The sequence below is a fragment of the Ursus americanus genome, chromosome 19, assembly GCF_024610735.1.
Source record: "Ursus americanus isolate L20-20 chromosome 19, mUrsAme1.1.p, whole genome shotgun sequence".
Lineage (NCBI taxonomy): Eukaryota > Metazoa > Chordata > Mammalia > Carnivora > Ursidae > Ursus > Ursus americanus.
In genome coordinates, this window is record NC_142145.1 from 24,350,945 (window position 1) to 24,378,207 (window position 27,263).

General features: G+C 52.2%; 1 protein-coding gene across 2 annotated transcripts in view; it reads left to right on the top strand.

Annotated features, from left to right (window-relative positions):
- DYM (dymeclin) overlaps nt 1-23,996 on the top strand; it is a 341,153-nt gene extending 317,157 nt beyond the window's left edge. The window contains exon 17 of one of the 2 annotated variants that reach the window (XM_087869834.1): nt 22,028-23,996. In XM_087869834.1, coding sequence (XP_087725960.1) covers nt 22,028-22,135 — 108 coding nt within the window. In that variant the 3' untranslated portion in view covers nt 22,136-23,996. Of the gene's footprint in view, nt 1-2,497; nt 2,900-22,027 lie in introns of those variants that run through there. The other variant, XM_045790038.2, reaches the window with a different exon arrangement.
- The last annotated feature ends 3,267 nt before the right edge of the window (nt 23,997-27,263 follow it).

The following is a 27,263-nucleotide window of genomic DNA, read 5'->3' on the forward strand; positions in this document are numbered from 1 at the left end:
TGCTCCCTCACACCTGAGAACCCCAGGCCAGGCCAGAAGCAGCAGCTGAAGCCCAGTGACATCAGTAAGTGCTGGCAGCCGCCGTCATCTCCCTGAGCTGACCAAACTGTGTCCGCCAGAAGGCCCAGAAGAGCCCCTTGGGAGGAGTTGTCCTCTTAAGTCACAGTCACTGCCGTCGCCGTCAGCGCACTGGGGCACTTCAGCCTACAGCTGATGATAACGAAAAACTGATTCTAAACACCCATGGTCCAAAACGGCTGGGGTTTTCATTAAACCAGAGGCCTTGTGCACAGGCCTCTGACATACGGCATACGTGCAGTGTGAGGAAGGGTGTGGGGTAGCTAATGCAGGAGTTCGGGCCACTTATAAATCCCATTCGTGTATGCTCTGTATTTACATAATGCTTTTGGAGCCACGGAAGAGGGTTGGTTTTCATTAAGGCTGTGACAGGGGACTGCGCTCTGTGTGGTATGTTGATGTAATATCCATGTCCAGAGTAACCCCCTTTCAGGAATTTCCATACACGTTTTCAGGATTTAACTCAAAACTCACCTTGCCAGAAACATATCGTGCTTACTCTGCCCTTCTCTCATCTTTCTGGAACTCTGAAGATCTAGCAGTTAGGTGTTAAGTCTCAATTATTGTAAAATGCTGTTTTAAAGCTCCTACAAGGGGCTTCTGGTTGGCTCAGTCGGTTAAGCGGTCAACTCTGGATTTTGTTTCAGGTCATGATTTCAGGGCCCTGGAATTGAGCCCAGTGTCGGGCTCCACACTCAGTGGGGAGTCTGCTTGCGTACTCTCTCTCTCCCTCTCCCCCTCCCCTACTCACACATTCTCTCTCTCTCTCTGTGAAATAAATACATCTTTAAAAATAAATACAAATAAAGTTCCTACAACTTTGGGTGGGTGGGTGAGTGGGTGGCTTTTTCTGCCACCCCCCTCCTTCATCCCAGTTTAGGCCTATTTGCCTCTCCCCTGGACCAGGCCTGTCCCACCCCTGCAACATGTCCTCTGTTCACACTGTGACTGGAGGGGTCACTGCACAGAGCCATTCTCACCAAGCCCCCTTCTCAGATCCTTCAAAGGCTTCCAGGACCTTAGCTCGGAGGCCAGGACTCCTCCTGTGGCTCCTGGGTCTCGCCCTGCTCGCTGGGGCTTCCTCTGCCCTCCAGCCTACCGCGTGCCCCATGCCGCACCCAGGCCTTGCCTCCATCTGGTCCTGCAGGAGGAGCGCCCTTCCCTCTTCACCTGGCTGCCCCAGCACCTCCGTCAGGCCCCTGGAGCCTCCCGTCTTCCCACGTCTCACTCATCTGTTCTCGTTGTTCCGCTGCTGCTGCTCCTTGTCTCCCCCTCCGGAGAGCCCACCTTCCGGGAGGAGAGGGCCGCCCGTGGCCGCTGCCCCCTGCAGCCCGAGGCCGGCGCAGAGCCGCAGACCCCGGCCCGTGTAACGAACGAAAGCCTGTGAACGAGACATGTACATAAAGCCTTTGCTATCGCCCGGCACACGGCTGGGCCTCGTACGTGCGCGGTGATTCCATTCGCTCGCACATTCCCCGATTATTTCCGCGCCCGGCCGCTCTGGGCACACAGCAGCGAGCAGAACCATCAGCACTCCTGCCCCCGTGGGCGCCACGTACGGCTGGTTCCCCTTCCTCTCTGCCAGGCCCCCGCCTGCCCTCTGCCACTCCCCTCCTCTCAGGACCCTGCCTGCCGCCTTCCCTTCTCCCCGCGCCGACTGGGGCGAGTCCTGCCAGCTCACCTTGGCGAGGGAAGGCACCCGGAGGGGCCTTGAGACCAGCGAGCTCCTCGGGCCATGGGAATGAGAATCGCTTCTCCCGTCCTGGCAGGAGTCAAATTAGAAAATCAAAACCCCCGATCCTGGTGAGGTGCTCCAGGCGCAGTGCTCATCAGCTGGACCGGAGAGCCAGACCGAAGCTGCAGCTGGGCCTCGGGGAGGGATCACCGCAGCCTCCCTCCGCAAGGCCACAGGCATCACCACGGCCCCGAGGTGGAGGCCCGGCCCTGCTGTGCAGAGCAGCTGCCGCCCCAGCCCCCGCCCGGCCTTCCATGGGGGACGCGGGCGTGCCCCCGGGTCAAGGCTGAGGAACCGTGAGCAAAAGCTCTCATCCCCAAGGTGACTCAGCCCTGAAAGCCAAGTCTCTCAGGAAGAGCCAGCCCTCAGCCGGGCCGTGGTCTTTCCTCGAGCCCTCCGTTTGTCACCCATGCAGGGCCCGTTTCCACTCTGACATGTGTCCTCCTGCCTCCCCCTATTCGGGTCCCTGCTCCACTCAGCAGACCGACATCAGCACACACGTGCTCACGGGCTTGTTCGTCTTTCCTCCACGGACTTCACGTTTTCTCAGCAGTCGTTTGCACGCTGGCCGGGAAAGCGCCAGAGCTCTCAGGCCCTGGATTAGGGAGGCGGGCTCCCGGCACACCTCAACACTGCCTTTGCATGGAACTGTGAGATTGTAAAATCGTCTTGTTTTTATTGCAGAAATTTCCAGAATTGAAATTCAAATATGTGGAAGAGGAACAGCCCGAGGAGTTTTTTATCCCCTATGTGTGGTCTCTGGTCTACAACTCAGCAGTAGGCCTCTACTGGAACCCACAGGACATCCAGCTCTTCACGATGGATTCCGACTGAGGGCAGGACACCATCTCCCACCCTCGCCTCCCGCCAGCCGAGCAGCCCTTCTAGTTGTTTTCTTTCTGGGGAACAGAAGTAGACAGATTCCCTGACGTATCTTCTAGCAGAGAGGACCACACAGGCGTGCTTCCCTTACACACTTGGATTTGGAGAGTTGGTGCCAGTCGGCGATAGATCACTCAGCTTAGATTGTAGTGCAAAAAAGGGGGGAGGGGGGTACACGACGATAATAAATGTACAAACCTGCTATTCCACATGTAATTTTATTTCTAAACCAAAAATTTAGAGCTTTTCCAGGAACCTGATGCCTTAGGCATAGAACACTTCACCAGTACATACTATTTTTTTTCTTTGCATGTTGAAGATTTTTGTTTTGGTCGTGTGTGTGTGTGTGTGTGTGTGTTCCTTTCAACATTGAGAAATACCTGAAAAGATGATAAGACAGGAGTTAATAAGGAAATGAAGTCATATATATGAGGGGGTGCCTTCCAGAGGGCCCATGATTTAATAAACACTAGGCCCAGCCGTTGGTTCTAAGCCTTTAGAGCAGGTCCTGTGCATCGTTCTCTCAAAGACAGGAATAGTTCCTTCTCATGAGCTCAGATTAGCTTTTCTGTGGATTTGGCCTCTGAGCTGTAGCTGAATTAAATTGGAGTCTAGCACAAATTAAGTTAATCTACTCTGTATTAATCATTGGGAAAAGAAAAGCTTCATTTTGAAAGCAATCCTTTTTCTTCAACCAGACTAGCGGGAGAAAAGGAGACCAATTTGATTAATACAGTATTCCACATGAGATGAAAAACATGTTTTTCTCTTCACTTCTGACTTTGTTTAGACTCTTTTGGGCCCTGAGCTAGAGGAAGAAGCTTCCCTGAGGGAAACCGTGGGCCCTGAGGGCTGAGTGGGATGGTCCTCTGGGGTCTGGGTCTGAGTCCACGACCACCTTCTCACAGCCTGGGTGAGGAGCCTTGTTTCATTCTCAAAGACACAGAAAGCACGTGATCCCAGATGAGACGGAGCACCCCGTGTCAGTCTGCTGTTGCCTCATCTCTGTCGGCAGCCAGCTTCTCTCCTCTCCCTGCGTCCCTGGGCTGGAGGCCGGCGTCGTTTTGGTGCATCACAATCTCACAGAGTCTGGGAGGAGCTGTCTCCAGTCCCAGCAAGCTCTGGAAAGGTCAAAAACACGCCAGCGCGCCAGTGCACATCTGTGTGGCTTCCTCTGTGAAAAGCCTGGGCTGCTCCATCTCTTCAGGGGGCTTTTGAGGCCAGGCTGTTTCGTTGTCCTCATCAGGACAGGCAGTGGAGCTGAAGCTCCCCGAGGCAGGCGGCCTGACAGACGGATGAAGGGCCATCGCTGGTGGCTGGCCCCAGGAGGCAAGGGCAGGGTGCCCGCAGCCTCCTCAGGCCTTGCTCGGTTCAGGCCTCTTCCCGTCTCCGCACATGGCGGGGGACTGTCCTGTATCTCACCTGAGATCACAGAGAGGGCCCCAGACCGGCCCACGTGGCAGGTTAACAGCCCCTGCTTAGTCGAGCCCAGGGGAAGAGAGGCAGGTTGAGGGTGGAAGGGTCAATCCTCGCAGTCTGAATGATGATCATTTTAGGAGGCAGTTATCTTGTGTCCCCCACATGGGGAAATGATAGACCGCTTGAATTTGTTTCCCAAGCATTTTGATTTGCTTCCTTTCCTTTAAACCAAAACACACAATGTTAAAAGGGCCGCGTGCAGCAACCGAACCTCTGTTAGGACCTGGATCTGTCCCTGGAAGCTGAGGGCTGGGCAGCGCCATGGGATAATCACTAGGCTGCAGGCCTGTCAGTTCCGGGGGCAGGAGGAAGTAGGGTCCCCCAAAAGACGGAGAGGGCCAACAACCAAGGAGCCCTTGACTGAGGGGATCCCACAGTTCCCTCCCCAGTCCACGTGGCTCACCAAGGTGCCTCCAAAGCCTCCTTCTCCAGCAGTCTCGTCTCCTCCACCCCCTTTTAATGAACCAAAGAGCAGAAGTGCTCACTGGCCTAAAAGCTCAGCCGTGGCTACAGCCTCAGGCAGCCTGTGGGCACACGCTCCCAGACACCCCTGCGTCACTGCCTCTGCTCTGGAGACCCAGCAGGAGTCTCTTCCTGATTTTTGTGAAAGATATATTACACGACAGTAAATCTCACTGGTAAACTTGAATTACGCTTGCATTAATTTGCTTAGAAATCTGTTTTCCCCAAAGTAAAAATGTGTAGAGTCAGGCAGTACGGGACCATCTTGTGTGTGGATGGAAGTTAACATCTAATTTTTTTTCCCCAAGATACGGAACTATTACTGCACTGTGTCATCAGCAAATGGCTCTGCCACAGTATTGGTTTTTGAAAGCATGGGCCCCTTTCGGTGTCACCTTTCCTATCAAGAGTTCAAGGCGCTGTGCAAAAAAGCTTCAAAACGGTAACTCTGGTTCCCACGGTCCCCAGTTGCGGCCCGTGCCATAGGAGCTGTGAACAACAGCCTTGGTGGTCACCATTCAACAGTGCGGACAGAAGCAGGGCTGTGAAAGAGCTCAAGGACAGTACACCACTCCAGAAGGAAGTCACAGGAGCTGGAAACGCGGGAGATGGAGAGAGGGCAGCACCTAGGACAGGCGGCCATTAGAACACTGAGCAACTTCCTCAGGCTTGCTAAGGTAAAGAGAAATGTTCAGTCGGGGGAGGATGCTTCTAGGGCTAGGCTCTCTTATAATTCTTTAGGCAACATACTGTCCTTAAAGTTCTGGGGAGCCAGTGTTTGGCCTTAGGCATTAAATCTTTCTGCATAACTGAGTCATTCTGCGCTCCTTTCCAGAGCCATCAATTAGAGTTGTGGTACTTGCTGATACTTTATAGGCTTGAGTTTGCAAGGTCAACCCTTTGGGTCTCTTACTTCCCTCCTAGGCACTATGCCTGCGGTTTCCGTAGCTGCCATTTGACATTCGGGACTGATCCTTGGGCTCTCTGACGCCAAATTCAGGGTTATTCCAGTGTCCTACAGTTGCCTCCAAGAGTCAAGGAGGTCAGGGTTTCTATTCTCTGATGAAGAGCCAAGCTTCCTATGAATCTGAAAAGCTGAGGAATGGATCAAGGCACACAATTCACAGTACATAATCCATTTTTTGTTTTTTAAGAACTTCACCAAAGCATAAAATTTAGCCTCGTGAGGGTATATCCATTTGGGGTTCTCCACACAAAGCAAGGGAGATTCATCAGGAACTACCTGCCCCTCCCCCCACCCCACCCCCTTGGTCAGGTCATACATGGCAACCCCTACTCTCCTGACTTCACAAGGCGACTGAAAGTACCAGCTACTCAGACAACAGCCTCTGGGAAAAAAGCCAGAAAAAAAAGCAGTCTCCTATGACTAACCAGGTACTACCTCGCCATCCTATTGGCTCTGGCATGCCTTTAAGCAAAATTTTAAAATATTTTGGCCAGATTTCTGAGTTCTTTGCTGGAGGGTTGGTTTAGATTACCTAGGCCTCCATTCTGAACAGTAGACTATCCTTTGTGGATAGTGGATGCTGTGGCCCAGCTTCTAAGTCACATTTCCTGAATGTGAATTGAGGTAAAACCAAATTACTAACACGTCCAGGTGCCTAGCAAATGTATATTCTCTCTGGAGGAAGTGAACTGTTATGGACTGAATGTATTCTCCCAAAATTAATATAATGAGCCTTAACTCCCAATGTGATGGTATTAGGGGGAGGGGCCTTTGGGAGGTCATTAGGTTTAGGTGCTCATGATGATGGAGCCACCATGATGGGATTAGTGCCCTTACAAAAAGAGCCATGAGAGTGATCTCTCTTCTTCTCCATCATGTGAAGAGCTAGCAAGAAGACCACCATTTATTAGCCAGGAAGAAAACTTACAGTGTTAAAATCAAAAATATCCATGGGGTTCAGGGTGGTTCAGTTGGTTAAACATCTGCCTTCGGCTCAGGTCATGCTCCCAGAGTCCTGGGATGGCGCCTGGGTCAGGCTCCCTGCTCAGCAGGGAGTCTACTGCTGCCTCTCCCTCTGCCCCCCCCCCCTTTCTCACTCAAACTCTCTCAAATAAAATCTTGAAAAAAAAATCCAGGTATGTGAGAAGACCAGATAATATGAATTAAAACCATCACAGAAAAATAATGAGAATAGAGAAACTCCCACTGTCTCCAGCTATATCAATTACGGAATTTGAAACAACTATGCTTTCTTTGCTTGAAAAAGAAAAAAGTGTGGCCAAGAATTTCAGAGAATTAGGAACTATAAAAAGGGACCAAATGGAAATTCTAGAGCTGGGAAAAAATATAACAAGAATTAATAATTCAGTGGGTGAATTTAAGAGCAGATTCACAACTGAGAGAATGGGTAAGGTGAAAAATCAGAGGAAAACAGTCAGAAAAGACAGTAGAGGGTAAAAGACCTGAAGGATACTTCGAGAATGTCTGACCTAAGTGTAGCTGGATCTCAAAAGAGTAAACAAATTGGATATTTAATAAATAAATACTGCTGAGAACTTTTCCAAAATTCATGAGAGATACCAAGCCATAAATTCAAAAAACCTCAACAAATCTCAAGTAGGATAAATAAAACAGACAGTCTGCACCTAGACACATCATAGTAAAACTGCTGAAAACCAGAGAAAGAGAAATGTTAAAGCTGCTGGTGGTAATAGGAGGATTACCTCTCAGCAGGAACAGCAGAAGACTGAAATCGTGCCTTTAAGGTGCTGAGAGAAAATGACTGCCAACCTAGAATTTTCTACTTGGCAAAAAATCCTACAAGAATGAAGAAGAAGAAAAGACACTTTTAGACAAACAGCTGGAAGAATTCACAAGCACACATATCCTAAAGGAAAATTAAGAGTGTTCTAAAGGCAGAAAGAAAATGATCCCAATTGTAAGAACAGAGTTTCAGGAAGGATTGAAGAGCAATGAAAATGAAAAAAATACAGGTCAACAAAAGTACCAATAACATGAAACAGTAATTGTGTCAGGAGTTTGAAAATATATATCAAATCAAATGGATGAAAGTAAAGGTATATAAGTGGAAAGGGCTTCAATAGAGCTTAAGTGTTCCAAGCCTCTTGCATCATCCAAGAAGAGGGTTAAAAAAATCCCATTTAATATTAGACTTTGATAAGTCAAGAATGCATGTTGTAAAAAATATTAGAAAAAGAGTATGTAACTTTGAAGCTAATTGGAAAGGATGGAGTAACGAATTCAGTGTGGCAGGTTGAAGATAAGGGGATAAAAAAGAAGAAAAACAGAACCAGTGGGACAAATAGAAAGCAAGTTGCAAGATATATGTGATAAATCCATTATTACATTAAATGTAAATGGGCTAATGCTCCATGGTTGACAAAGACTGTCAGACTAGCTTTAAAAACAACAATCATAGGGGCGCCTGGCTGCCTCAGTTAGTAGGGCATGCAACTCTTGATCTCAGGGTCTTGAGTTAAGCCCCATGTATGGCATGGCATTTACTTAAGAAAAAAATTTCAAAATAATTTTTTTTAAAAATCATATGCTGTTTATAAGAGATACTTTTTGAAACATGAATTTAGAAATTTTGAAAGGATAGAGAAATATATACCAAGCAGACTGGGTATAACCATAGGAAACTGATGTAGAAATATTAAACTTTAAGGCAGAAAAGGCATTATTCAAAATAAAAAGTGTCTGTTCAATTATCAGAAAGAGATAATTCTACATTTTTTTTGCACTAGTGATACAATCTCAAAATACATAAAAGTTGATAGAAGTAGGAAATTTAGGCAAATATGCAATGACTGTAAGATCTTAACACACCTATTTCAGTAATTGATTTTTTTAAAAACTATAATATAAAAATTAAGTCATACAAAATTTAAGCAACGCAATTAGCAAACTTGGCCCAATGGATACGTGTAGAACACTGCACTCGGCAGCATACTTTTCAAACACAAGTGGCACATATGCCAAAATTTGTATGTTGAGCTATAAAACAAGTCTCAACAAACTTCAAAAGAATTAATTCAAATGAAATCTATTCTCTGACCACAATGCAATTAAGCTGGAAATCAATTACAAAAAGACAATTTGATGATCCCCATATATTTGAAAATTGAACAGATTTCTAAATAACTCATCCGTCAAGAAAGAAATCATAATGGAAACTTGAAATGTTTTGAACTGAATAATAAAAATACGACATATCAAAACTTATGGAGAAAAAAAAACTTGCGAGTTGCAATTAAAACTCTGCTTATGAATTTATATCTTTAAATGTATATGTTAGAAAAGAAGAAAGGCTGAAAATCAAGCAACTGCCTCAAAATTTTAAAAAAAGTGAATGAAACTCAGATCAAAAGCCAAACTATAGAGAACACAAATATACAATAAGGAGAATAAAAGAAATCAAGAAAATTTAAAAATAGCTCTCTAAAAGGACTACGAAGGGGTGCCCGTGTGGCTTAATCGGTTAAGCATCTGCCTTCAGCTCAGGTCTTGATCTCAGGGTCCTGGAATCGAGTCCCATGTCGGGCTCCCTGCTCAGTGGGGAGTCTGGTTCTCCCTCTACTTCTGCCCCTCCCCCCTGCTCCTGTGCTTGCACTCTCTCGCTCTCAAATAAATAAAATCTTTAAAATAAAATAAAATAAAAGGACTAAGAAATTTGATTACTCTGTAATAAGACCAGTCAAGAAGGAAGGAGAAAGGGTGGGAGGGAGAGGGAATGGAAAGATAGCCTTGTATCAGAAGTGAAGATGAGCAAATTACTTCAAATCAGACATTAAAAATATCTAAGAGGACATTATGAATACTAATACATTTTAAATTTAGATGGAGCAATTTTTTTAAAGTAGTTTCTACATCTGACGTGTGGCTCAAACCCACAGTCCTGAGATCAAGAGTCGCCTGCTTCACCGACCGAGCCATCCACGAGCCCCATAGATAGAACAATCTTGATTGTAGAGATGCTTCAGGAGTCTATATACATCAAAACTAATCAAAGTGTACACTTCACCTATGTGCAGTTTTCATATGTCAATTATGACTCAGTAAAGCTGTTTTTAAACTTTAGATAAAATGAACAGATTTCTTTTTTTAAAAGTAGTTTTTCAAAACTGACATTAGAAAATCTTGAAAATTGGGATCATCCTACATTTATTGCCTAAATTGAATCCGTAATTTAAACTCTCACAAGGCAGTCTGCAGGCCCAGGTAGCATCACTAGTGAATTCAACCAACATCTTAGAGAAAAATAAAGCCAATCTTACACAGACTCTTCTACGTAATAGAAAATCTCCAAATTCATTTTAGGAGACCAGTATATCCTTATATATTAAAAAATCTGACAAGAACAGTATAGGAAATAAAAATTGCATGCTAGTTTCTCTCATCATTATAGATATAAAAGGTCTAAACAAAATGTTAGCAAAGAGAAACCAGCACGGTATAAAAAGCAATGTGTAAAAATACATCATGATTAAATTGGATTATCATTCAAAAATCAGAGTCCTGGGGCGCCTGGGTGGCACAGCGGTTAAGCGTCTGCCTTCGGCTCAGGGCGTGATCCCGGCGTTATGGGATCGAGCCCCACATCAGGCTCCTCTGCTATGAGCCTGCTTCTTCCTCTCCCACTCCCCCTGCTTGTGTTCCCTCTCTCACTGGCTGTCTCTATCTCTATAAATAAAATCTTTAAAAAAAAAAATCAGCGGCCTTCACATTAACAGAATGACTGCGGTGAAGTAAATGATAATACATGTGAACAAAAGTTTTTATAAAATTCAACGATCATTGGATGATATGTTTAGCACTCTAGAAAAATAAGGAAATGTCAATCTGATAAAAGATAGCCTCAAAAAACCTAGAGTGAGCCCATCCTACTTAAAATATGAAAAACTTCCCTCCTAAGATTGGGAGCAAGAAAAACATGTCCAAGAACACACATTCTATTCAAAACAGTACTAGGTAGGCTCCTGGGTGGTTCAGTCGGTTGAGTGTCAGACTCTTGGTTTCGGCTCAGGTCATGATCTCAGGGTCATGAGATGGAGCCCTGTGCTGTGCTCAGCATGGAGTCTGCTTGACATTCTCTCTCTACCTCCCCCCTACCCCTCCATCCACTCGAGCTCATGCGCTCTCTTTCTCTCTCTAAAATAAATTAATAAATCTAAAAAAAAAAAAAACGGTAATTATATGCACTTTATAGTACTTGGGAGAGAAGTACTGATGCACGCAACTACTTTGAAATGCATCCCAAAAAGAAACAAAAGGATGGATTGATGGGTGGATAAGAGGATGGATAGATGTAGGATAGAGCACAGCTGTGGGGAGCTGGGTAAAATCTAGATTGTGAATATACAGGCGTCCACTGTAAAATTCTTTCAACCTCATTGCATGTTGGGGGAAAATAGTACCTGAGGTCTTAGCCCAGTGCAATAATGTTTAAAAATACAAAAGTTTGGACGGGAAGAAAATGAACTGTCATTATTTGCAGATGACACGATTATGTAGATAATCTAAGAGAATCTACCGATAAACCAGTAGACTTAGCAGGGTTTCTGGATGCCAGATCGTATACAAAACTCACATGCGTTTCTCTATGCCAACAACAAACAGAAAATGAAAGGTTAAAAATGTACCATCTAGGGCATCTGGGTGGCTCAGTCAGTTAAGCGTCTGTCTTCGGCTCAGGTCATGATCCCAGGGTCCTGGGATCGAGTCCCACGTCTGGCTCCCTGCTTAGCGGGGAGTCTGCTTCTCCCACTACCTCTCCTCCCTGCTCATGATCTCTCTCTCACATGCTCTCTCTCTCTCTCAAATAAATAAAATCTTCTTTAAAAATGTACCATCTACAATACGATTTTTAAAATCCACTAGGAAAAAAATAAAACAAAAATCCAGGGGCGCCTGGGTGGCTCAGTCAGTTAAGTGTCCGATTCTTGATTTCAGCTCAGGTCATGGTATTGGCATCAGGAGGTCGACCCCCACGTCGGACTCTACGCTCAGCAGGGAGTCTGCTCCAGATTCTCCTTCTCTCTCTGCCCCTCCTCCCTGCATGCCCTCTCTCTCAAATAAATCTTTAAACACACACACACACACACACACACACACACACACACACACACACACAGAGAAATCCATTAGATACTTGAGATCAATCTAAAAAAAAAGTGACTGAAATAAAAACCCTAAATCAGTGGAGGGTATTAGATTCATGGACTGGAAGGCTCAACGTTGGTGTTGCATCTGGGATGCAGGAGGATTCCACCTAATTCCTCCTTCTGCTTATCCAACATCCACACAGTCCTTCCCCACGCAAAGAGCACCATACACCCTCCTCAAAGACGATAATCCCAAAGCCCCATCCCATTCCTGCACTCAGCCTCACATCTAATCGTGGGCTTGTTCCGGAGCACAGGAGGAACCAATTTGGCCTGGTATTTTCCCAGTGCGTAATGAGGGACTCCGGCTTTTCACCCACCACGAGACGATTCTCACCATCTACCACCCAGCTACCTCCTCTAAAGTCGATGGCACATTTTACGTGATGTTATTCACAGTAATCATATCATTTACTTGAGCTAATTTAGGCAGAAAAGGACTTATTTCTGGGTATTAGGTAGCTACCAAATTCTGGGGTAGACCAGGAACCTAGTTTGGATACTGCTCAGCCAGGAGAAATGCCCAGCTGCTCCCCAGGACTGAGGCAGCTTAGCTGCTGGCCCACCGAGCACTCAGCACCCATCCACGCAGCTAGAGATAGGTCACTAGCTGCCCGCAGCTGCCCCCGAGGAAGCAAGCACGGCCACGTTGCCCTAATGCCCGCGCACCAGCTGCCCCGCAATGCTCATGCCCCAGGAAGTGTCAGCCGGTCGGTTGGCTCTGCCTGGGGAAAGCCGGCTGCATGCAGAGCCCCGGCTGCAGGGAAGCCTGGGCAGTGAAGCCTTTAGCTTTCCTCGGGGTGGCAGTGGGCTGCATGAGCCCCACTGTGGCTGCTGTCGTTCTGCCTCACGCTGTTGAGTCTTAAGTGAGATGACAAAGCGTGGAGAAGATAAATTCTCTGAGGACAGGGATTTATGTCTGATTTCTGCATGTCTGCATCCCATACCTAAAATAATACCTGACCTCGAGAAGTATTTGTTGAATAGGGGCGCTGGGGTTGCTCAGTTGGTTAAGTGTCCGACTCTCGATTTCGGCTCAGGTCATGACGTCAGGGTTGTGAGATCGACATTGGGCTCTGTGCTTGGCAAGGAGTCTGCTTGAGATTCTCTCCCTCTGTCCCTCCCCCTCCCATGTCGCTCGCTCTCCCCCTCTAAAATAAAATTTAAAAAAAAATTTGTTGAGTAATGCCAGCATTTAGCACGGTTTCTAAAACGTGATAAGCACAAATAAGTAATAGCTAGTATTATTTCACATGACAGGAAGTCCCAGAGAAAGCGAATACAGAAACTCAGTACCGTCTTAAGGACACTGACTCTGCCTTTCTGTAGTTTTGACACCCTCTGGCTGGCTCCCCTCATCGTCACAAGGGGGTTGCCCAGCTCCTGATGTTGCATCAAGGCATGACGTCATCGCGGGCATAGCTAGGGAGTGGGGCTTCTCTCCCAGAAGTCCCCTAACATGTCCATGCCCGAGCCTGCTTCCCAAACCCATTCCTAAACCATCAGTGGCAAGGAGAGGACTCCACCATCACAGCAAACCTACCAGGATCTGGAGCCGGGCGGGATCAGCTGTGTGGAGGACAGTGAATTCCAGATATAAATCAGGCTCCTTTAGGAAGAAGGGAGTGGGAAGCAGGGTAGACAGGTAACCGACAGGTAAGCTATGATCAGGGCAGAGGGCAAGGCCAGAGCCAGGTTTCTCCTGAGAACCCCCATCCAGGGCTCCTGAGTCCCAGCTCTCAGACCCTGCAGTTGGACGATGCTCAGGAGCCCAGGGACAGTTCCCAGGACAAAGGTCTGTGGAAGAACAGGAGGTGTGGAGGGTGGAGGCCCCCCCAGCCTCCGCAGCCCCATCCTCGTCAGGGCTCCACACACACACAGGCCGCATGAACGAATGGCGGCTTCCCCATCTCCCAGAGTCTGCTTAATAGGAAACAGGATTTGGTGGGGAACAAACAGCTTATGACAACCCCAGCCCTCAAACTGGAAACATCTGTCCTCACCATAGCAAAACTTCCCCAGCCCAGCCCGGCCCGGCTCCTGAGGGGGCCCACCCGGCCTGGCCAGAGAACCCAAGAACTTTCTAGGGGATAACTTTCTAGGATCCCCCAGCCTGGCAGGGTCTCGAGGCTCCCAGCTTGGCCCCCAGAGCCTCACGGGCTCCTAGCCTTATCATGTTGGCCTCAGCACTGCCCCCACCGCAGGCCATGGGGGGGTTTAGGGCTGATGGTCCCGTGAGAGCCCTGGGCAACGCTTTGTTTTATTTACACTGGGGGCCAGGGCTGGAAAGGGAGAGGCCCCGTGGATGGCTCTAACTTCAGTCCCCAAGACCGTCCCTTACTCATCCAGTCGTCTCTGCTCTCACTCTCTGCCTGGACTACCCTTCCCCTTCTTGTCTCCCCCCCACCCCACCCCCAATCCCTGTCCCCCTTCCAGGCCAGTCATTTTCACCAGGCAGCCCTGGAATGGGAGGATCAGCCCATGGGGAGCAGGGCTGCGGGAACATTCGAGATGAAAGACAAGAAGTGCCCGGGGAAGTGGGGGCTGCACGGATGGCAGGGAGCTTAGTGGTGGCAGCTGCCACCAGCAGGCTGCCAGCAATGTTGGTTCTGACCTGAATTCACCTGGATGACAGCAGCATAGAGGGAATTTCCCTGAGTGAGTGTTGAAGAGATGGGGGAGGGGCAGGGGAGCCCCTAAGCCCCAGAAAGCTCTGCCCAGAGCCTGGCATGGCAGGGCCTTGTCAGGGGCTGTCCATCTCGTGGGTGGGGGGGTAGAAGGAACAGAAGGAGCTCTGCACGTGGCCAAGGCTGAGCCTGTGTCCTGGCTGCCTCTGATAAGGCCTGGCCCAGTTGACCCAGTTTAAATCCAGCCTCCTCCGGGAAGCCATTCCAGCCCAGCCCAGCCCATGTTCTCCCTCCCTGGGCTCCCTTGGCTCCACCACAGCCCTGCCACTCCAGGAGGTCCTCCGGGGGGAAGGGGCAGTGCCCCTGCCAAATGGCCTCTTCCTCCCAGCCTCTGGGCGGGCCCAACTGCCATCTGGATTGCCCTGGCCCTCATCCCTCCTCAGAGCAGCTGGAAGTCATCCCCATTAGACAGACCGGAGACTGAGGCCCAGAGAATGAACAGACTCTTGCTCCTGACTCTGCATCCGTGTCCCTCCCCGCCCCTCTGCTGCTCCACAGAGTGGGGGAGAACTGGCCTCAGAAGGCACATGCTGGGGAAGGAGCTGCTGGCAGGGGTCTGCTGGGCAAGGGGTGTCAGGGGAGGGGGGCTGGGAAAGCCTAAAGGGTCTGCTCTCCGCTGGGAGAGGTGTTTCTTTGCCAAGGCTGGCTAACCAACAGTGCTCCCGAGTGCGTCGGGATGGAGGGCAGCCTGGAGGGAGAGTCCCACACCAGGACATGCCCACCCGGCCCCCGGCTGCACCAGCCCTGGCCCCTCCAGGCCCCGCCGGGTCCAAGTCCAGGTACCTCCAGCCGCACGTTAGTGCAGGCCCCCAGCCGGAACGGGTGCTGGCTGAGCAAGGGGCATCCAGGTGGGTGCGAACACCTTTAGACTTAGCCCACCCCCTGCCAGAGAGCGGGAAGCCCAGATTCAGCCTCCCCCCCTCAGTCCAGAGACCGGGAAACCAGATGTCAGCTGAGGCAGCCATTCCAAAAGGCACACATCTTCAAAGCATGGCTATTTTCCATGTCCTTTGGGCAATTTTAAAACAAGTTTGTAAAACTGGAATTTTAATAGATGACATATTGGCATATGTGTGTGTGTGTGTGTGTGTGTTGGCGCACACACGGGTCGGGGCATCTTTGGCGAGGGCGATCGCTGCTGCGGCATCCTGAGACACCATGGGGGGGGGGGTCTGAAAGAGCCACCAGGCTCACTCCCAGGTTCACGATGTGTTGCAAAGGAGCTGAGCCTTCAGGAATCCGGGGGGAGGGTAGGGCTTCCGAGCCAGCCGAGGCGAGGTGTGGGCCGCACCGGAGGCCTTCCCACCTGGTGGGGGGGTAGCACAGCCTAATCTGGAATCAGTGCCATGCACCCCCCCCAACACTTATGTGCCCCCTCTCCTGTCCCAACTCTAAAGCCAGTCGTACTGCTGTACTCCGGCTACCATCATGAACACCACAGACTAGGGGGCTGGAGCCACAGACGTTTATTCTCACAGTCTGGAGGCTGGAAGTCCAAGGTCAAGGTGTCCACAGGACTGGCTTCTTGGCTGGCAGATGGCGGCCTTCTCCCCGCGTCCTCACACGGTCTTCCCTGTGTGCGTGCTCTTGTCTACGTCCTAATCCCTTCTTACAAGTCCACCAGTTATATTGGCTTAGGGTCCCCCCTAATCTTACGTTAATTACCTCTTCAAAGACCCGATCTCCAACTACAGTTGACCTGGAACAACTCGGGTTTGAACCTCCCCAGTCTACTCAAACACGGGTTTTCTACAGAGCAGAACTGTAAATGTATTTTCTCTTCCTTATGATTTTCTTTACATTTTCTTTTCTCCAGCTTATTTCACAGTTAGAATTGAGTATATAATACAAGAACACACAGACTATGTGCCAGTTGGCAGTTTCTGTTCTCAGTAAGGCTTCTGGTCAACAGGAGGCTAAGAAGTAGTGAGGTCTCGGGATGGGGGGGTGTCACCCCCCATCTGCTACAAGAAGATTTTGGGGGCGCTTGGGGGGGCACAGTCGGTTAGGCATCCAACTCTTAGTTTCGGCTCAGGTCGTGAGATCGAGCCCCGCGCCGGGTTCCGCTCAGGGCTCCGCGCCGGGTTCCGCCTCTGCTCCGGATTCTCCCCCTCTGCCTCTCCTGCTCGTGCTCTCGCGCTCTCTAAAATCAATCAATCAGATTTTCAACTGCATGGGGGTCGGTGCCCCTGACCCTGCGTGGGCCAAGGGTCAGTGTAGTCACATTCTGAGCCACGGGCGTTAGGACCTTCATGTATGAATTTGGGAGAGACACAGTTTAGTGCGTAACACCAGGAGTTCGTTCCCACTGCGGTCCCACTTCAGCCCCTTCACTTTTAACTCCCTTTCCTTGCTTCCTTCTTCTGCTGGGCACCCCAGGCAATGCCCCTGCTCGCCACACATGCACGCACGCTTACACCAACACTCACACCCTGGACAGAGCCCCACCATCCTCCAGCTCTGACCTGGGAAGCTGGACCCCACCTTCCCTGGAACTACCCTCAGACACAGCGCCAGCCCCAACGGCCTCCTGGCTGCTTCTCCGGGCTGCTGAGGTCACTCCCCACACCGAGTCCCCTGCCGGCCCGTCCCCATCCTGGTTCTCTGAGGGCCCCCTCCTCCCCGCCCCCCCCCCCCCCCCCGGCCTGAAGAGGTTCCTCCCGCTCGACCCTCCTGCACGTTGCTCTTCTGCCGTATCTTTCTCATGAATTTGTTGACTGGGGACTGTCTGCCCGTCCAGTGGGGTGCTCCGTGGGGACAGCACCAGACCCCAGGGACATGCTCGAGGACATTTCCAGCCTCTGCTGCAGAATGCCTGCCAGCCACTGTCCACACGCTCAGAACCGGAGCCGGTGCGGGGGAGGGGAGACAGTAACCAAATCAGGGGCTCTGTGTCTACAGTTTAGGGGAAGGAACTGGGGGAAGAGAGAGTCTCAGGTGGGGGGGGGGGGGCGGTGGCAGGCCTGAGAACTTTCAAGGCCCAGGGCAGCTGCCCCATGCGAGGTCACATTTTGGCTGTGCCTCAAAGTCTGGATGGGTGACACTGTGAGGAAGGGCCCTGCTGGCACAATGGCAAGAGACAAGCCCCAGGAATGGAAGTGGCTCTGCTCAGCGAGGCCTGGGTCAAAGGAAGCCGGTGGCCCCAGCCCTGGCCCCAGTGGATCCTAGTGAGGGTTGTGATGGTAATTTTGACTGTGGGAACATGGAGCAGGCCCAGAAAAGGGGTTTCAGAAGAAAGGCAATTCAGTTCTTCCATTCTAAATCTGTTCCTCTCATTAACGGGGTTTATACCATAGTCACACCTTTACTTTGCCGCTGCCATCTTTAAACAGGGCAGAAGAAATGTGTGCACATGTGTTCACATTGGTGGGAAGTCACTCTCCAGATGCCATGTGAATGGGTGTGTGTGTGTGTGTGTGTGTGTGTGTGTGTGTGTGTGTGAAAAAGAGAGAGAGAAAATGGAGCCATCATCACATCAAAGTCTGTGTGTGGGGTGCCCCCTGGAGTTAAGCAGTGCACAACTTGACTGCCCTGAGCATTGCCTCCCATCTGCTAGGAAAGCCCTGGAAGCCCAGGCCCTGTCCCCACCCCCTGCCCTCCTGAGCTACTCCCTAGACTCCCCATCCTATAGGCTGAATCAGGTAGGAGCTTGTGGCTTCTGACTCCCTAGGCCCCCAGACGACACAAATTCCCCTTCTGGGCCCCTCCTGGCTTCCCCTCTTTGTCCCCCTGCCAGGTGGTCCTGTTACTTACCTCCTATAGACCCAGCAGGGATGATAGGGTGGCAGGGCGGTGTGACCTTGGCTCTGAGACTTTGGCAAGGCCCCGCCCCTCTTACCTGAGTCACGGAATTCTCCAGAGGTGGGCAGGGCTGCAGCCTGGAGCCAGAAGAGGTGAGGTCATGGGTCGTGTCCACCACGGTCCCCGCCCCTCTCTGTGCTGTGGCAGCTGAGCTCATGTTTCCGGGAGCTTTCTCGCCTTAACCTGGACACTGGAGCAGGTGGGAGGGGGCCCATCTCCACCTGGGCTTCACGTCCCCCCCATCTTTCTGTCTCCTCCACTTGAAAGAGAAGCCGGGAGCCTGGTGGGCCCGTGTGAGAGGGTGGGGGGACTCGGTGCATCGTGACAGAGAGGGGGAAGGGCAGAGCTGTCTGCCCCTGGGGGGTGGGGTGTCTTAGGGAAACTCTGGGGTGAAGGGGCGGGAAGTCAGAGACTGGCTGCTGGTGGCTCCAGACTGGTATAGGTGACAAATCCACCCGGGAGGGTTCTGAGCAGGGGCGTGGCTTGGCACAGGTGAGGGTGTGTGGCCCTCCCAAGGACCTGTCCCCAGGCTCGCATGGGCCCTCGTGAAGGCAGGTACAGCTGGGCATGGATGGCCACCGGGGCCTCACTGGGAATGGAGAGCAGGGAAGTGTCAGGCCCCCCCGCTGGCAGAGCCCTCAGCGACTTGGCCCCTCACTGTTGCTGGAACGTCATCCCTCTTCCCCCAACCCTGCCTCAGACAGGCTGGCCGAAGCTTCCAGAGGGGAACCCAGGGCTGTGAGAGGGTCCCCAGGGGGCCCAGCACTCCCACTCCAGAGCTGGGCCCCTTCTTTCAGAAGAGGTAGGACTCGGTCCCAAACGGCCGGACCAGAAGCAGAGCGACTGTCAGTGAGGGAGGTGGGCCATTTGGGGGCGAGACTCTTTCCAGACCTGTGACTTTGTGGTGGGAATAAGGCATCCATGCCATGTGGGGAAACTACTGGAAGGTCTGGAATAGGGACAGGCCGGGACTCGGCCTGGAAGGATAACGCCAGACCAGCTGGGCCCTCAGAAATTCAGGGGATTTGGAGAGCAGAGCCACCCAGTGCCAGGGGATGGGGGTGACGTGTCATCCTGGGGGGCCTGCGGTCATCAGACTTTAGGCCAGGCCACCGCAAGTCACCCCCGGAGACCTTGTATTTGGAGCTGGGATGGTCTAGGGTGGTGGGTGAGGGTGGAGGAGGGGGGTCCGGGGCGGATGGCTCCGAGTACTCTTCGCCAGGCCCCAGCCCCTCAGGCTATACAGGGAGGGGGGGGGCGGGGGGGAAGATGCTCGAAGGGGCTGCAGGGGAAGATTAGAGCCAGAGCAGCTTGGTGGGCTCTGCCAGCCCTCCTGTCTGACACGCCCCCTCCTGTGGGCACGTCACGCCGCTCACTCCCTAGTGCCGACTGGGGAGCGGCTCTTTCCCCCTTGACAGTGGTGGGAAGGGGGAAACTGGCTGGGGCGCGGTGGTGGGTTTGGAGGCTACTGGAGATGGCAGTCTTAACACACTCCCAAGCTCCCAGACACACTCAGCACACACACACACACACACACATACACACACACACAGAGGCTCACACTCACACACACTCACACACGCTTACACACACATGCACGCCTGCAGTCTAGACGTAGGCTCCTGTCATGGGACCAGGGGACGTCCCAGGACGGGGAGTGGGGGCGACCCTGGCTGGGTGTAGTCGAGGGAAGGTCGTACTTCGCAGCTGTGGCTGCAGCCCTGAGAGAGAAGGGCTGGTCCAAGGTCACCCGGCGTGTCAGGGCCCACGAGGGCTAGGCAGCAGATGCCCCCAGCCTCTGCCCAGGGCTCCTGACTCACTTCCTCTGCTGTCCCCTGGGCCGCTGCTCCCCTCCAGGCCAGGCTGGGCCCTCCGCAGGCCGGTGCCTGATGGCAGGTGCATACGGTGTGTCCCTGCAGCCATCCCTTCCCTGGGACCCCACCCCAGGGGCTGGCTGCCCCGACGTGCACGCAGAACACCAGCTCCTGGGCAGGTGGGGTTTCCCTCCCACATAGCCCCCCTCACCTCGGCCAGGCTGTGCCCCACCCCGTGACCTGAGGCATAAGGAGAAGAATTAGACGGCGGGGCCACAAAAGTAACGTCAGCTCCCACTGCAGAGGACCCCAGCCTCAAAGCTCCCCTCCAGCCGCAGCCCCACCGGCTCCCCGTGCTGGGCCAGGCAGTGTGGGGGCGAGAGGGGGCTGGCGGGGCCTTGGAACACATCGAGCAGGCGCTGAGGGCGCAGCTCTGTGCGCTGTCATTTCCTAGGTCTGTGACCTCGGGCAAGGAGGTGCCCTCCCTAGATCTCCCTCTCCCATCTGCGACAGGGCTTTAATGAAAGCATCCCCTTCGGACGGCTTCTGTGGGTCTGGGATAATGCATGAAGACCACCGTGGGGGCTCAGGAGGTGAACCCGCTCCTCCGGGTCCAGGCAGCTGGGGCCGGCCCGGAGCCTGAGCTCAAGCGTGCGGATGAGCCAGGTCGGGGCTCCAGGGAGGGAGAGAGTGGCCAGCCGGCAGGTATCCCGGGCCCCTGAGCTGTTGATCTGTGCGGGGGGGTGGGGGGGGGTTGAGGGGCGGGCTCAGCCCTGCTAAGGAGACACAGGGCATTCCCAGAACGATCAGCCCCCGACTGCAGAGCTGCCCAGAGCTGACGGACGGTGGTCCTGGATATAAAGGGGGGACGTCTATGCCTCTCCCCTAACCCTGATCAGGGCCATCGGCAGGGGCAGGGGAGCAGCAGCACCAGCCAAAGTCCCCTGTGGCCCATTTGCGGCCTGCCTAGTGCGCACCAGGAATTCAGGGGTACGGAAGGCCTGCCCCTCCTTCAAAGCCCCAGATCAAGGCCCCTTAGGGCTTCAGTTCGGCTGTTCCCTTGTGCACAACCCCCTCCTCCTCCCCTCCCCCCCCCCCTCTGGCCTTGCAGGTTTGCTCCGCCCTGAGGACGAGGGCAAAGCCTTGGCCTTGGTTTCTGCGATGATGACGGGCCAGGCGGGTGCTGGTGCGCAGGCCCCATGAATGTATCTGAAGACCGGGAGGGGCGTGCGGGCAGGGGCGGGTGGACGCCAGAAGCACCCAGATTCATACTAAGGCCTAAGTGCATCTTCGTTCTGACTTCCATGGATTTGGTGAAGGGGGAGAAGGGAGGCTTCTCTTTCCCCAGAACCCTCTGGCCCTCAGGGCAGCATCTTTGGGTGAACCCTCTCCCTCCTGGGCCTCAGTTTCCTCCTCCTGCGAGTCGGTACTCGCCTGGTGCACCCGAGGCTGTTCCCGTGAGCACTGAGGTCATGGCTGGGAAGCCACGAGGCTCCTCCGGGAAGACGCGCTGTAAATACCTCCTTGGTCTCATTATCTTCATCAGGCCCCAGGAGCCCAGGCGTGACAGCTGAGCGGGCGGGGCGCATGAGTCGCCCCAGAAGAATGGGGACCAGGGAAGCGGGAGAACGGGGGTTTCGGCTTGTGTCCAATCACAAGGCAGGAGGAGGAGGGCCCTGTCCTAGTCAGAGAGCCTCAACGCCGTGATGTTTTCTGTCTTGGGCGGGGGGTACATTCATGGAGGCAGAACCCTCCCATCCTGAGACCCAGACAGCTTCCCCCCGGGGGGAGGAGGCAAAGGGGGAGGGCAGGTGGCCCTGAGTTCCCCAGGTAGAGAGCAAATCAGCCTGAGCGGGAACTGGTCTTCTTGCCATTTCTTTCTTTCTTTCTTTCTTTTCTTTCTTTCGATTTTATTTATTTATTTATTTATTTGTCAGAGAGAGAGAGCGCGCGCACACGGACACAAGCAGCGGGAGCCGCAGGCAGAGGGCGAAGCAGGCTCCCTGATGAGCAAGGATCACGGGATCCTTGGGATCATGACCTGAGCCGAAGGCAGACACTTAACCGACTGAACCACCCAGGCGTCCCACCTCTTGCTGTTTCTTAAACATTCTTGTGATACTGTATCTTCAAACTTCCTATCATAAAAACACTCAACAAACAAGGAATAGATGGGAACTTCCTCAACCTGATAAAAGATTTCTATGAGAAGTCCATCAAGGACATTGTGCTTCACAGTGAAATGTCGAAGGCTTTCCCCCCAAGATCCGGAACGAGACAGGGACTGCTGCTGCCATGACTTCTGTTCAACCTTGTGCTAGACGTTCCAGCCAGAGTGACTAGGCAAGAAAAAAACATGGAAGGAAGAAACGCAACTACCTTTCTCTGCAGAAGACAAGATCGTGTGTATAGAAAATCCTACAGAATCCATCAAAAAGCTATTGGAACTGGTAAACAATTCAGCGAGTTTGCAGAATACAAAATCAATATGCAAAAATCCACTTTATTTCTGGACACTAGCAACAAACAATCCAAAATGACATTAAGAAAGCAATTCCATTGACAATAGCATCGAAAAGAATAAAAGACTAAGGAATAGATTTAATACAACAAATGTAGGCCTTGTACTCTGAAAACTATAAAACAATGTTGAAAGAAATTTTAAAGATTGGAATAAATGGAAAGACATCCCATTCTCATGGATTGAAAGGCTTGGGGCACCTGGCTGGCTCGGTTGACAGAGCGTGTGACTCTATCTCAGGGTTGTGAGTTTGAGCCCCATGTTGGGTGTAGACATTACTCAAAAAAATCTTAAAAAAAAGAAAAGGGCTTAATATTGTTAAGATGACAGTACTCCCCAAATTGACTAGGCAATCAATGCAATCCCCATCTCTTAAGTCTCCAAAATGTCTATTTCCATGAATCAGGGATGGGGCCTTCTATTCCCAAGAGTATGGGCCTTAACTTAGTCAATCCCTCAGGACCGTCCACAGCTGACACCAGAAGTCTGCCCACCTTAGGGCAATAAGTTACCTGTAGAAGGAAAGCCCAGACTCAGGCCGGATGGACCTGGAATGAATCCCAATGCTGTGTACCCTTAGGCATGTTACTTAACCTCCCTGAGCCTCTTTTATGCACTTATCTCACAGAGTTGTGAAAAACAAGTAAAACCAATGTTTGCAGAGCACCTCCCACATGGTCCAGCACACGCAAGGTGCTCAGCCAAGGTTAGCTGCCCCTTGTGTCCTCTCTCCCTGTTCATGTTCCTGGGTCAGAGGGGTGCACTTGCCTTGGGATAGGCCCAGGCCTAGGGAAGGCTGGGGACCCAGGGTGATGTGTACTCCAGATGTTGCCCAGTGCTTGACTTCCTGGAAGAGCTAGGACGCACAGGGCCTTCCAGAGCCCTCGGGATCCATGGTCAGTGGTTTGCTGCCGCGTGGGCTCAGAGCAGCGCTGGATGGATCCTCCTCCTTGACTGACTCCCAGCTCCGGCACTTCCCAGCTCCATGACCTTGGCCAAAATCCCTTCCCTTCTGTGAGCCTTGGTTTGTTCATCTATAAAACAGCTGCAATCTGCTTCTGTCTGATGCAAGAACGACAGCTAACGTGGAGAAGAGCCTGCGTGGAGTAGGTGCCCCGTACGTGGCGGAGATGTGTACTTGCTTTGTAGAAAATGCAGGAATACGAGCAAAGACCTCAGAGGAGCAAGTCACTCGACCGAGGGCGTCATAAAAGCCCAGGCCTTTGTACTGGGCCAGGCCGGGGAAGGAAGGAAGAAGCCCAGCCCGCGCTCAGGATAGGAGCAGCCAAGTCAGGGAGGTGGGAAGTTTTGAGAATAAAAGCCCCCGTTTGTGTCTTGCTTACTAAATGGCAGAAACTGGGCCGAACGCTTGCCGGCCGCTAACACCTTCGGTCCTCGTGATAACTCACTTTATAGGGAAGACACGAGAGCCCAAAGGGGTCAGTCACCTGCGAGGTGGTATTGCCTCCCCTGGGGGAGGAGCCTGGAGGCCAGGGAGCTCGCTCTGCCTGGTGAAGTGTGGGCCCACAGAGCACTTGGGGGGGGGGGAGCGGCAGGGGTTCTGGGGCAGGGCCCAGGAGACCCACCTTGGAAACACAAGGCCTTGACCTTACCTGGAAAGCTCAACACCGGGAATATAAGAAAGACAGAAACAGGCAAAACCAAATTGTCGTGAGGCAAATGCCAAGAAAAGCAAAGAAGCCATCATTTTTGAAGTCAGGATGGCAGTCACCTCTGGGGGTGGGGGGTGGGGGCCAGAAGGAGGCTGGGACTAGAAGGGGCCCCGGGGATGGTGGGTGGCCTCTGGGGGCTGGAAACATTCCCATGATCTGTGTGGTGGTCGTGGGCATTTCCTTTATAATCCTTTATTCAGCGGTACATTTGTCTTAAACACCCTTTTATCTCTGCCTATTTCAAGATAAGAAAGGTTTTTTTTTAAAGGGGGGAAACCCAGCACAATAGGGCCAGGGAACCTGAGGCCAACCACAGATAAGCTGAGACTTGTAGGTTGTTAGGAAGAGTTGCGTGGAATGGAACGCCACGTTCGGAACGCCAAAATCGAGATGGCCTGGGTGCTTGTTGAGAATTGCTGGTGAGGACAGAGCCTCAAGAAGAGACAGAAACTCCGAGTAGCTCTATGGAGACTCCAGGCCTGGGGTGAGCTCCAAGTGGCTGGCACTTTCCATGTGGTTTGCTCGGTGATGCTTGTGATTTTTCGTATACAGTATTTAGTATATAGTACCTATGACGGCTTATGTAGGTTTATAACAGAAAAAAAGCCAAATATTTAACAAAGAAGAGGCTGTGGTTATTCCTACCGGGTGGGGCTGGCCTCAAGATGGGGAGGCTGGGCTCCAGAGGCCAACTCTGCTGACCCATTTTCCAGAATGTGCCCTCCAGAGGCCCAGGAGATAACGCTGGCCTCTCCCGCAGACTTGCGCTGTGCTCAGTTGGTCTGTCCACTGGAGCCAGAGCCCTACCCCTTCCAGAAAAATCCATTAAGATATCTCCCCTATCTGGGTGCCTTGGAGCCCATGCTGCCCTGCTCTCTCCTTTCCCAGCAGGATGGCAGTGGGGCAGTGATGGCCCACGGAGTCCGGAGTCTATCTACAGCCTTGGGGGAGGCTCCTTCTGGGGGCAGCCAGAGGGCTGGGGTCCCTGTGCTCCTGCTTGACAAAATGCCTCTGTCACAGTAAACCCCTTCAGGCTGGGCTCTTAGGCCAACAAGGTCTGAGTCCCTATCATTTTTACCCCGAGAGGTACGATGGGGGAGGTGCGGGACACCCGGAGAGCAGAAAGGAATCCTTTGGATACTTAGACACTGAGAAGTGGGGGGAAAAGACATCATAAACAGAGTTCAAAGACAAATGACACTGCAGGAGAAAATAGGTATTTGCACCATAAGTAAAATGTAAAGGATTTGCACCCTGAATCTATAGATGAGGAAAAAAGAGAACGCAATAGAAACATGAGCCAAAGATGGGGAGAAGAAATCCTCCCCTCCAAATAAAATGGTCCATAAATGCACAGAACGAGGACGTACCAAATGGCCCCAGTGAGAGAGTATTTTTCCTCTATCCGTTTGGGAGAAAAGAAGAGTGCTACCACCCAGCACCGGGGGGGATGGGGGGAGACCGCGGACACGGTCAGTTCAAAGGGAGATGGGGCCACCTCTTGCAGGGTTCATGGAGCAACTGCTCTCCAAGGCTTCACCTCACCCCACTTTCAACCCAGCGATTCCACGTCTGGGAAAATAGCCCCCCAAAGCCCTGGCACAAGTCAGAAGGAGGGTTTGGAGAGACGTCCGCGCAGCTTTGTCTGAATCGGCAAAAAACGAGCGACAGCCTGATGCCAGTCCATACCAGGACGCCACCTCGCACTGCGGGTCTCAGGCATCGCCCTCGCTTCCAGCCATTTCCACGATGTTGTGCTTCGAGTGAGAAAGCAAGCCATAGAGACGTGTGTCAGCTGAGCCCAAATGAGTGGAAATGAGACAAATCAAAGCTGAACAATAATAAAGACTAAAACACTGGGGGGGTGGGGGGAGAACTGTTAGCTCCCGGGGAGTGGAATTTGAGAAGCAGGTAACTGGGGACCTGGGAGACACGCTTTTGTTATCTAGATACTTTTGTGTTGCTTTGATATTTTCCAGCAAACGTGTATTATTTGATATTCTAAAAAGTCACAAGGAAAAACCAAAAGGGTCTGACCCGGAGAGAGCCAGCCAAGGTGTCGGCTTTAGGTAATCGTGCTGGCAGCTGGGTGAAAGGGCGGGAGGCCGAGGTAAGGTGGCGGGTCATGGGCAGGACAAGGCAGGGCCTCAATCTTTCTGTCCCCTCTGAGCCACTAATGGCCCTTCCTGCAGGTTGCCCTGGGGTGTGGTCCTCACAGGGACAGAGCTCCCTGCCGGGTTGTACCTTCTGGAAATGCGGAAACCACAGGGCCCCTGCCCGCAACCAGAGCCCACAGGATAAAGCCCCTGAGTGGGGTCCTGGCTCTCAGCCCTGAGTCCCTCCACCCCTCCTTTCCCACTCAGCCTGAGCTTCTTGCCGACCCCCATGGCTGGGGCAGGCCTCGGCCTCACCCTCTGGGTTCCCCTCCCCAGCAGGGCGGCCAGTCCCCTCTCTCTGCCAGAGGAACCCCACTCACCCTAATGTGCCGGGTGCTTCTGCGCTTAGGCCCGAGCTCGGACAGCTACTACCGAGCCTCTGCTGTAGGCGGGCAGTGAGAGGACAGACAACCAGACAGAGAGACGGCCGTCCCGGGGAGCCTGAACGGTGGTGAGGGAGAGGCCCCTGGATGCAGCTGAGTGTTTCTCTAACCCTCCAGCCCAATGCACCCCGGCTGTGTCCCCTCCCCGCCCTCCGACTTTGCAAGTCCTCCCGATCCTGTAAGCCAGCTCTCCCTGATGATGCCAGCCCACCCAGATCTGTCTCCTCTCCAGAATTTCTTCGCTACCAAGCTGAGCCGTGTGTGTGATTGTTCACTATGAAGCCGCATTCGTCCGACGAGGGAGTCAAGCCCTTGTAGGCAGCCCCTACCACGTGCCCGGTTCCGTCACTCCAGGGTAAGACCCGTCGGTTCAATGACAGATAATGAGCAAAACCCTGCAAAGTTGTTATGGCCTTTTTACGTAGGAGGAAACTGAGGCA